The sequence below is a fragment of the Loxodonta africana genome, chromosome X, assembly GCF_030014295.1.
Source record: "Loxodonta africana isolate mLoxAfr1 chromosome X, mLoxAfr1.hap2, whole genome shotgun sequence".
Lineage (NCBI taxonomy): Eukaryota > Metazoa > Chordata > Mammalia > Proboscidea > Elephantidae > Loxodonta > Loxodonta africana.
The window spans coordinates 21,781,251-21,793,404 of record NC_087369.1 but is presented as its reverse complement, the minus strand read 5'-3'; the positions used below and the strand labels follow the sequence as shown (position 1 = coordinate 21,793,404).

General features: G+C 38.0%; 1 protein-coding gene across 2 annotated transcripts in view; it reads left to right on the top strand.

The window, feature by feature from the left end:
- Nucleotides 1-12,154, top strand: part of RPS6KA3 (ribosomal protein S6 kinase A3) — a 111,382-nt gene that overhangs the window by 92,369 nt on the left and 6,859 nt on the right. For both annotated transcript variants that reach the window (XM_064278082.1, XM_064278081.1), the window contains 6 exons: nucleotides 357-482; nucleotides 2,718-2,807; nucleotides 4,710-4,868; nucleotides 5,275-5,436; nucleotides 8,044-8,120; nucleotides 8,835-8,952. In XM_064278082.1, the coding sequence (XP_064134152.1) occupies nucleotides 357-482; nucleotides 2,718-2,807; nucleotides 4,710-4,868; nucleotides 5,275-5,436; nucleotides 8,044-8,120; nucleotides 8,835-8,952 (732 nt within the window). The remainder of the gene's footprint in view (nucleotides 1-356; nucleotides 483-2,717; nucleotides 2,808-4,709; nucleotides 4,869-5,274; nucleotides 5,437-8,043; nucleotides 8,121-8,834; nucleotides 8,953-12,154) is intronic.

Genomic DNA, 12,154 nt, shown 5'->3' with positions numbered 1-12,154 from the left:
CAGAGGTGCTTCAGTGACCTCTAGCCTGTTGGGGAACGCAATGAAACTGAATTACAGACAAGGCTACAGACCCCTCATCAAGTAGCTTTGCTTTTTCTGTTGTACATATTCAGTTTTTTCTTTTTTAACGTAGCTTTTTAAAAGCCTATTTCCTGCTATACATTTTATTGTAGACTCTTCTAAAATACGCAGTTGTTGAAGAATAAATGCTATAAGAATTCATTTTTATTTTTACCGATATTCATTTATATTTATAATTAACCTCACCAACACATGCTGAGTAACCTATTCCCCTATTATGAAATGCACCAAAGTCATTACGGAATGATTTCATCAATCCATCATTTCGTTTGCAGCAGTTGCACAGGAACAGTATTCAGTTTACTGATGGATATGAAGTAAAAGAAGATATTGGAGTTGGCTCCTACTCTGTTTGCAAGAGATGTATACATAAAGCCACAAACATGGAGTTTGCAGTGAAGGTAAATATTTTTAGATTTAAAATGCAATTCTAACAGTGCTTATTCATGCAAGTCAGTACCAGTTAAAAATTACACTCTTCGTCTTTGGTAAATGTGCCTTTTGTTATAAAAAGTTAATGTAAAATACCTGGCTAGTTATTTTCCGGGATCTTAATCTGGAGCCGTGGATTCCCCTGTGGGTTAAAGTGAAGGTGGCCATACATCCAGTTTGCCTGGAGCAGTGCCAGCCTACCCTTACAGTGATTTCTGATACATCCCTTTTCTTCTCGAAAGAGTCTCCCATAATACGGTTAGGGAATGCCTCAAAATTGAGCGCAAATTTTTGTTTTCATTTTCCTGGCAAAAATGTTCATACCTTCCTTCACATTCCAAAAGAACTTTGACCTAAAAAAATAATAGTAGCCACTGTCATAAAATGTATTATCATTAACCATTTTAATTTCAGCAGGTATCTTAAGACAATAAGAATTTTCTAAGCCAAGAAACCAAGGCACTTAGCTCTATGATACCGTTTAAGTTTCAAACCTTTAGCTGTAGGTGAACAAATTCTGTATTCAAGCCTCTGCCTTTTCACTTCTTGGTTTAGCAGCCTCTGCTCTCCCATCTCAAGCAATTCAAGTCATGTCTAAAGCTTTCAATGGATCTCGAACCTGCAAACTAGTGTATATAAATATGGGTAGCTCATATTTTTAGTTTTTAGGAAAATGACATTAATTATTATTATTACTCTGACCTGAATGTATTGCTTAAAAAGTCACCAATTTCCATAAGCCTTTCTTTCTGTTGGGTATAAGGATGAACCATAGAAATGCATTTAATTTTTTATTCTGTTCAATGGTCTTACTGAAATCGGAGGTACATAGAAATTTTCAGATTGTTCACATGAAAAGACATACAATGTGCTTGGGTAGGCAGTTTAAAGATGTTCCTCGCTTCTTTAAACACATCATGAAAAGGAGAAATGCCCTGAGGTCCCCTTTGCATTTCAGAAATTAGGAGTATGCCCAAAGCCAGGAGAATGTCTTCCAGCTATTGTGGATCCTTGTGACTTGAAATAGATGCATAAAACCAATCCCAGCACAGCTAGATTCTACTGAAATGACTACAGAGTTGTGATCCACAGGCACAAGTATAGATATAATTTATGCAGGGTTCAGATCTGGTTAAATGTTGGTAAAAAGAGCACCTCCAGTGTGTTCTGGTTTTCAAAAGAGTAGCGCCAGACCATCTCTCTTGAGTGAGCCTCTCTATTCGGTTTACCTCTCCTCTGCATCACAGTGGACACCTAGGTTTGTCTCCCCTGTTCTCCAGATACAGAACTGTTTTATGACTAAATCCATCTCAGATAGGAGATGGGGCTCATATTGAGAGTTGCAAGCTCTTTCCTAGGTTGCTAGAGCATTTGGGTATTCATTGCATATAGTAATTACTAAGCTCTTTTAAAATGGAAAATACGAAGACCACAACATTTGTTTCAAATTCCCCCTTTGGGTAAAATGAAAGCGAAACTTAAGTTGGCTTTTTAAAAATATAGTATTACTTTAACAGATTAAAACATTAAGAGAAATGTTTTTTAAGAAGCAGGTGACATAAAAGGGTTAGAAAACTATGTTAGTATTTTAAAGGGCTTTATTATAATAATTAAACTTAATTCCAACCAAGTAAAATTGTCCTGTGGTTTTCTGCATAGCTATCTGACTAGGTTCAAAAATAAGCTTGTTCTACTTAACCGTTAATTTTTATAAGTAGCTTATAACTAATGGGATATTCCATTGAAGCATTTTATTAAAGGAAGTAAAGTTAATCCAGGAAACAGATGCTACTGGGGTTGTTAGAGATCCATCCAGCCCTTAATTATCTGTATTGAGTTAGAAGGTAACTTCCTAAATGTTTAAGTTATTGAAGGATGGAAGAAAAGTAGGTTAACTGTGTTCTTGGTACCTTTTCTTTGAGGCTTTTAATTCATGGAAAGTCCTAAACTTACTACAAACTTACATCAGAGACCTGGTAGGAATGTGACTCATGGGATTGAATTAGTGTTACAGCCTTGCCAGCTGTATCAGTGCCGGTTTTCCAATTGTGATCAGACAGTCTGGCCAGGAACTAGAATAAAACTAGTTGGTAAATGGCTTGTATATGCAGTATTTACATAATACCTTAGGTCTGTAACTGTAAATACTTAAGGTTTATAACTGTACAGTTCATGAGATTTTGTTGTGAATATATGCCTTTTAGATTATTGATAAAAGCAAGAGAGACCCAACAGAAGAAATTGAAATCCTTCTTCGTTATGGACAGCATCCAAACATTATTACTCTAAAGGATGTAAGTGGATTCTCTAATGTACTTACTTGAACGTTTGGGGATTAATTAACATTCAGGATTCACTAGTTTCACTCTGCATGGACTACCCAATCTGCCTTCCACAGTACTGCCAGAGAGATCTAACACTCTCATCTAACCATGTTACTTCCCATCCTCAAATTCATACTCCCATAACCTCACGCCCCTGCTTCCTCTGTATTTATTTTCAGACTTCCTTACACATGCTGTGCTCCAGCCCTGCTCTAATATGTGCTGGGTTTTTTTTGTTTTTTTTTAGCATCTCTTGTATTTTCATGCTGCTGTGTCTTTGAATTTATGGTCCTATTGATGGGGAATACTGTTTCCATTCTTTGCCTGGCCAACTACCACACATCTAAGACTTTGCTAAGGCATTGCTTCTTCAGGGAAGCCTGCCCTGCCCATCACCACCCCTAGTACAAGTGAGGTATCCTTTCCCTGGGCTGGCATAATTCCCAGCTACCTATGTCCCTCATGGCTTTTACGGTAGCTGAGCTGTGAGCAAAAGAAGTGACCTCCCCAGGTAGCGTGACGTCCTCACTAGCTGATGTGGTCATATAGGCTGCAAGTTTGAGGGTCATAGACCAGATGTCTCACATGCTAAGACATAAGACTTCTAAGGTACCTTTCACCTCTGAGATTTTATGAAGTGAAACTGCAAATTTCCTCAAGTTAATTTATCACCGCTCAATATTAGATTGGCGTCGAGTAGACGCTGACTCATAACATACCATGTAGGACAGAGTAGAACTCTATCCCATAGGGTTTCCAAGGAGCAGCTGGTAGATTCGAACTGCCCATCTTTTGGTTAGCAGTCGAGCTCTTAACCATTGTGCTACCAGGGCTATATTAGAAGGAAAATGTTAAACTTAGTCCCATGAAAATGTGAAGCCGTTTAACTTAAGTGCCTCTTTAATTAACAAAACCTCAAAGAAACCAACCAAGTAAATTAAAAAGAAAGTGTAGAAAATATTGCCTGGCCTTGGAAACTCAAGCTGTCACTGTTTTTGTTTGGGTTTTTTTTTTTTTTTACATCTGTAATGCTTCCTCCTTTTCAAATTCCAAAGTCTCTGAAATTTTCCCCAGACTTTAATTACGGCATTTCTGACATTTTATTATTCTTATTTATATGTCTTTTTCTCCCTACTAGAGTAGGCACCTGGTTTTCTCCATACTTGGGGCTCCAACACCTGGTACAGTATCTGGTACCTATTATGGAGCTTAATAAAGGTTCTCAGTAACTCTACAGCGAGGGTTGAAAAGGGCCTGAAGTGTAGTGAAAGGGTTACTTCAGTTAGGGATTGCCTGGAGTAACAAATCCAAAATTACAGTGAGCTTTCTGCTTCTTCCTTAGGAGTTTGCTGGTGTTTCTGTGTGGTTGGTTGGAACTTTGCTACTTTATCTTCCTACTTAGTGGTAGGCCACAACTGCTTTTTCAGTTTGAGCAAAACCAGAATAATTCATTTGTACTGTGTATATATAAATACAGACATTCTGCAAATGCAGACGTTCCCGGAAAAGCACAGGAGTGTGTCTTGGTACCAGTTCCTGCTGTCATCAGTAGATAGAAAAGAGATCAAGAAGAGGAATGAGCCCTAAAGCAAAAAGTTCAGTCTGCCTTCATAGTTACTTTGATCACCTTGAATTAAGTTTCACAGAAAGAAATTACAGGATGTATTTCTAGACAATCCTATCAATTTCTATTTTAATGTTCTTGTGTGTATAAAACTACTTGCAAATGTCATACCTGCCATTGATTGTGATAACTAAAATATCCTGTGAATATAAAATGGGTTTTAATATATCTTTAATATGCAGGCTTTGTTTTTGAAAGCACATAAAAAATGCAAATAATTTTTCACATTTTAATGTTGACTTTTATAGGTATATGATGACGGAAAATACGTGTATGTAGTAACAGAACTTATGAAAGGGGGTGAATTACTGGATAAAATTCTTAGACAGAAATTTTTCTCTGAACGAGAGGCCAGTGCTGTCCTGTTTACTATAACCAAAACTGTTGAATATCTTCACGCACAAGGGGTAAGTCTTTAACGTTTTATGTATACTCACCATGGTGTCTTTAGCTCCTTCTTTAAGACCCTGGCGCGTGATGGGCACTCAGTCAATATTTACTGAATGAATGAATAATTTGGGACTAGATGTTACTGCTATTTGTGTTTCTCCTTAAACCAGTTACTCAGTTGGACAAAGAACAGAGGAGGTAAATACTGTTCTTTCTTCCTCCTCCTCGCCCAGTTCTATGATAGAGAGTTATGCCTATGTTATCAGCATTTTTTTTCATTATTGGCATTTTATAATGTTGGGATAATTTAAAGATAGCACTCATCATCTTGCTTAAGAGTGCTGCTTGACAGTTTATGAATAAAGAATTTTTGGTGATGGAAGTGAACTGTTACTGTAACTCTTGAATTTGTGTTTCCATTAGGTGGTTCACAGAGACTTGAAACCTAGCAACATTCTTTATGTGGATGAATCTGGTAATCCAGAATCTATTCGAATTTGTGATTTTGGTTTTGCAAAACAGCTCAGAGCTGAAAACGGTCTTCTCATGACTCCTTGTTATACTGCAAATTTTGTTGCACCGGAGGTAATGATGAGAGTTTGCTTGCACTATTTCAGTATATGAAAATAACCATTTGCTATGTTTAATATAACAAAAAAAAATCAAATAATATAACATAGTTAGTATTATTTGATTGAAGACTTATTGAACAAAGAATTAGAAGAAAATGCCAGCCCCTTTTCTTCTTGCGTTGGTAGTTTATTCTCTCATCGGTCCACTACCACCTGTAATTCATCTCTTGCCCTGACCTCTGTCTTTCTGCATAATCACACTTCTCTAGCTGTCTACTAGCAGTTTTGTGCCTGTCAGTGCATCCAGTTACATGGAAACGAGCTGATTCTCCTCCTTTCCTAGTACCTGTTTTTTGTTTCCTGTTTTGGGCACCATCTTCATGCTTTTTCCGAGGTTAAAACTTCGAGGCCATTTTTTGTCATCTTGTCATCTCATAAAACCAGTTCTGCCAATTGCTCTGCATTCTTCTGTTCACAGAACTGCCACCCTAGCCCACACTTTCATCCCCAGCCCACAGGTGACTGCTGGAAGCCAGGTGTACGCTCCCTCCGCCTTCTCATTCTGTGATCATTCCTGACATAATAGGTACAAAGCTACTAAAGTCTGCTTCAAGCACTGCTGGGATCAAGTTCTTTGTTTTTCTAAGAAACTAGTTCCCCATCGTATTGTAGCAAATCTAAAATCCTTTGCTTTGCCCTCAAGATTTCTTGCCTTTATTATCACTGTGTAAAACAAACAACAAAAATACCACTATGAAAAAGATCTAATAAAAATAATCCTTAACCCTAATATAGGGCCTGTGTGCCAGGCACATACATCACCTGATTTTGTTGTCACAGCCTTCTACTTTACATATAGTAATTTATTCTCAATGTGAGTATATGAGGTAAATGTTTGCATTTCACAGGACACTAAGACTGTTGTGAGAGGTTATGTAACTTGCCTGAGATCAGATCTTGATATGCACCCAGGGTGTCTGGTTCCAAAGTCTGTGCTTTTACCGTGGGCTAGATATTTCACAAAAATGAGAACCATTGGTAATGTTATGATAGTTGGACTATAGCGCTGGATTGTTCCTACTGTTTTTAAAAGACTGCTTGCATCTGCTCTTCCCCATGCTACTGGAACTAACAAGGAATGGGTTTTTTGCTTGTTTGTCCATGCATCCAGTCTCTGGCACACAGCGATGGTCAAGCGTGGTCAGTGAATCTAGTCATCTCACTTTTCCACATAAGCACTTCCTGCTTCATACAAGCAACCTGCTTCTTGAAATTACCATGTAGTTGTTATGCCTTTGTTCGTTCCCTCCCTAGAATATTTTTCTTTCAAAACCTGCCTCTGAATTCCTCTGCCTTGGGAAATCTGCCATAATTAAACTCTTCCTTAGACTTAACCTTCATTTCAACTCTTTGTCTCCCATTTGCCATCTAGTCATCCAAGTTACAACTTCGAACTCCTCCTGCAGTTTTCCTTCTCCATCATTTCTCCACAGCCAGTCTGGCACCAAATTCTTCCCATTCTGACTCCTAAATATTCTAGACGCCGTTTCCCCTACCTTATACATCCAATCTATGCTAAGTCCTTCCAGTTTTATCTGTAGATATTTTTTCCTCTTCCTCATGTCCGAAATAGTACAGATCCTCACAGCCTTTCACGTAGTTTGCTACAAATTGCCTCCTGTTCTGTGCCCTTGTCACCAGTCTTCTAGTTTCCAGCATTTCTTCTATACCTTGAGTATCTTTCATTTCCCTGTTTAATGCTTCAGTGACATCTGATTGCCTACAGGAACAGAAATCTAAATTCCTTAGCAAAATACTTACACCAAAAGCCTTCAGCCTCTCTACAGCTAATATCCCCTGCCTGGAGCGCTGCCCTCACTGAACTGCTTGCCTAGCACTAAGCATGCCACTACACTTCGAATGTCCTCTGCCCTTGCCCACCTCTTTCCTTTTGCCTACTGAATTCTTACTTATAGGTCCAATATGAGCAGGCTGCCCCCTAGCCTTCCCTCTCTCCCTACATCAAGAAGAAATTGCTACCTCGTCTTTATACCCATAGCACTTTAGACCTAATTTCGTTATACTATATATCACATCAAATCATTATTTATATATTTGTTTCCCCTGCCAGATCCTGACTTTCTTAAGAGCAGGAACAGGGTTTTTTTTTTTTTTTTTGTATTTGTCACAGTTCATGCCCGGTGATTGTTAAATGAGTGCATCAAATTACATATATATGTACTATTTTGCACTGTATCACTTTTACTAGGTTATATGTGTTCTTAAAAGTGTTGTGTTTTATGTAACAATTTCAGTAGCCACATACAAACATAAATTCGTTAACATAAGAAGCTTAGCTTCAGTTTATTTTATATTCCTCTGTGTGCCCATGGTGGCACTCAATAAATGTGAATTTGCATTGCGAAGTTAAGCTTTTGTGTTTGTCTTAGTTCGTAGTAGTAGAGGTTCAAGAATAGGATTAACATATTGCCTTATCTGTTGACCATGTTTTGAAGTTTTTCTTCTACACATTGATTTGGGAGACATAATTCCATTCATAGCCTGTCCAAATCTATACAACAAGCAGTGTTGTGAGGATACTAATTTTTCTTTTTTCTAGGTTTTAAAACGACAAGGCTATGATGCTGCTTGTGATATATGGAGCCTTGGTGTCCTCCTGTATACAATGCTTACCGGGTGAGTGTATACCATATGTTGTAAACATTTATTCATGAGTATTTTGTTTAAATTATCTACATCTTTTAGTCCCTACGTTGTTATATCTTTCTTCCATTTTTTCTCGTGTTATCTAATACATACAGCTATAGCTGTATCATTATTGATTTTCTAAAATGTATTATTTATTAATGTCTTAAATTGCCTTTTCTATACTTTTTTCTACTCTGATTTATTTGTTATATGAAAAACATGCACTATTTTAAAATATTCTGTAATATGCCGTATCTTAAAATATTTATATTGTTGCATCTTAAGTCTAGTTAATACTTCCTAACTTAGAACTTGGAAACCCTGGTGATGTAGTGGTTAAATGCTAACCTAAAGGTCAGCAGTTTGAATCCACCAGGCACTTCTTGGAAACTCTCTAGGGCAGTTCTACTCTGTCCTGTAGGGTCCCTCTGAGTCAGAATTGACTCAGTGGCAACAGGTTTGGTTTGGGTTTTTTTTTTTTTTTAACTTATAACTTGACTTCATGCTTTATGGAGCTTCATTTTGTGGGTTCTTTCACTTTGGTAGATTTGGTAATTATTAATTATTTTTGCATATTTTAATAATTAATAATTTAGTAATACTCTGAATTACTCAGAGAACATTGGGTACCGGAAATAAATATAAGGATTACCAACCAAAAAATAAATTTTTCTCATTAACATTTTAATTTTATTATATTAGTTACACTCCATTTGCAAATGGCCCTGATGATACGCCAGAGGAAATATTGGCACGAATAGGTAGTGGAAAATTCTCCCTCAGTGGTGGTTACTGGAATTCTGTTTCAGATACAGCAAAGGTGGGTATGACTTCCTGTTACAAGTTTTTGAGAAAATGATTTTCTGTAATCCCTGATGAAAGGAATAAATTAGTTAGGAACTTTTGTTTATAAAGAAGTATTTTGAAGTGATGTTACCAAATAACTTGAACTAAAAAACGGACCAAGTATTTTGTTTCTGAAAACCTTGGTGGTGTAGTGGTTAAGAGCTATGGCTGCCAACCAAAAGGTTGGCAGTTTGAATCCACCAGGTGCTCCTTGGAAACCCTATGGGGCAGCTCTGTTGTCCTATAGGATCACTATGAGTCAGAATTGACTCGACAGCAGTGGGTTTGGGTTTTTTTGTTTTATTTTGTTTCTTCCTCAGAAGATGTAGATCTGAAGCATATTTCTTACTTACAAACAGGATTAATATCAATGGTGACTGTCTTTGCACTTTACCTAAATTATCCCGTTTAATCCTCATAACAACACTTTAAGATAGGTGGCAGTATCTCCATTTCATATAAGGAAACCAACGACCAGAAATGTAGTTTACACTTTGTCTGTGGCACTTCCAACTAAATATCTGCTTCCAAAGCCCTCGTTCCCTGAAGTAACTACACCATGTTATCTGCGGTTTCGCTCCCATTCGCTTGCATTTTAATATGCTTATTTGGGTGAGAGAGAAAGAAATAGGTGAGGCTAGAGACACAAACAGAGCACAAGGAACTGTATCCAACTCCCAGCCTGTCATAAAGTCTACAGTTACTGCCAGTAGCTTTTGCTACTACATAGGGTTAAGACTTGTGATTATAAGCATGATGTAATATGACTACCCACAAAATTGGAAGGGGGGCTCTGTGTGTCCCCAAAAGAGCATGTTGCATATGTGAATGTCATCAGTGAAAGAAGCCACATGTGTCCTAACGTGACTTGGAGAAGAACAGGACCACGGCTACCATTTATTGAACACTTACATGCCAGGTACTGTGCTAACACTTCTACCTCCATGACTTCATTTGGTCCTCATTGACCTACTATTAGGGGCATTACTTGTAAGATTTTGCAATATTCCAGGTCATGAATGATGAGGACCTAAACTTTAGCAGTTGTAGTGGGATCGAGCCAAATGGCAGAGAAATGTAGGTGGCAGAATAGACTTGAGAGTTTATTGGACATGAAAGTGAGGGAGAAACATATACCAAGCCTGCAGTTCATATTTCCACCTTGGGTAGATGGTGATGCCATTCACCAAGATGTTGAATACGAAAGAAATAGTTTTGAGAGGAGTGATGATTGCAGATTTGGACATTGTGAATTGGAAATGCTTAGATGATAAATAATTGAGATGTCCATTAGGACATCTTCTTAGGCAAGAAGCCTGGGGTGGAGATTGAATTCAGAGGTTTTCGTTGTAGTAGCTAGAGCCTTGAGCATGAATGAGATTATCTTGGTAGAGTGATAAGAGGGCCAAGGAGGAAACTCTGGGGAGCTTTTTAAAGAGAAAGCACAGGAAGAATAGCCAAGGAAGGGGTAGCAGTAGGAAGAGAAGTGGTTCTAAGTCAGTTGGCCAGAAGTACATTGGTTAACACCAACATTTGATTACAAGTATAATAATAGATTTGTTGTGCCCCTGGGAATTTTGCAACCTTTTATACATTTTGAATACTTGCCCACTTTGAGAATTTGGAAGGGGAGGTTCCTAATTATTTTGCTTTTTATCTATAGTTCTAGTCAGTAGATTATTCTTCTTGCTGTTAAAAAAAAAAAACAAAACAAAAACAAGAAACCATAAATGTCTCAGCAGAGGAGTTCTTGGAACAATATTTCCCCTAGCCCCAATATCCAATCATCCACCAGGTTCTGTTAGTTCTTTTTCCCGACTACCTGAGTTCCACCCATTTTTCTCTAATACCCTTGCCTAATGGTATCATCTCTCTCGGTCTCTTAATTGAAGTCTCCAGGCTTGCCCCCTGCAATCCATTTTCTTCCCTACCTTGTGAGTGTGAGCTCTCCAAAATACAAACTTGTATTGCTTTAAATGCTTTATTGCCTCCAGAACAATCCCAGGTTTGCTCATATGGCTTTCAAGGGCCTTCATGCTCTGGTCTCTTCTCAGCTTGGCCCACTTCATCTGTTGCCTCATTCTCCTTTAGAATTTATGCTGCAGCCACGTTACATTCCCTTCAGGTCCTTGATTGTGACACGTTCTCTCACACCTGCGAGCTTTCCTGCATGACACCGTTCTTTCTGCCTGAAACACTGTGTTTCCCCCTTCCCTTCTCTAATCTAGCACCTGCTTACCCTTCAGAGCTCACCTTCCTCTTAAGAAGTCACTTCTAAGCCACCCCACCCAGTTCAGGTCAGGTGTCTCTCAGTGTTCCTCCAGCTACACCCCCTATTTATTCATCCCATCAAAGAACTTAGTATTCGCTTTGTAATGGCCTCTTTGTTTTTCCCTCACTGGACTGGAAGCCCCATGAGGTCGGAGTTCATTTCTGTCTTGTTCCCTTCTGAATGCCCAGTGCCTAGCAGAATGCTTGGCCTTTAGTGGATACTCAATAGATATATTTTGAATGAAAAATTAAAGAAGTAGTAGGTGGCTTTTGATGTGGGTAGCTTTTTTATGATCTATATCACAATTATAGTACCATTTTAGAGAAAGTAAAACTGTGGAGTGATTATGTGGACATAGGTTACAGGCCCAGATAAACATTTGGATAGATAAGCCATGTTAACAGTGATTGTCTTCTGCAGGGGTGGGATTAATGGGTGTTTGTCATGTTCTTTTGCTTTTCTATATTTTTCTGAATTTTATGTAATACCCATGAATTATTTTGAAGTAGAAAAATTTTTAAAAGAACTCTACAGTCTTGGGAAGGGGGCATTTAAAGCCCTCCAATTAAATTCCTATTTTTGGACATTTATGTTCCACTTTTCAGTATTGACAAACAGCTCCAAAAAAGGGCCAGAGTACTTAAAGGTACACAAAATGTGGAAATCTACCATTTGTAATGCACCAAAATTATGGTTACTCTGAGGGGAGGTATTAATTTTTATCGGATTGTCATGCTGACCAAATTGAGCCAAAAGGTTTGTTAGGAAAAAATGGTGTCATAGAAGCAGAGAAAGCATGCTTAGCAGTATCTAACAAAAAAAACTAAATGCATTCCCGTCGAGTTGATTCCAACGCAAATAGCGACCCTATAGGACAGAGTAAAACTGCCCAATAACGTAACCA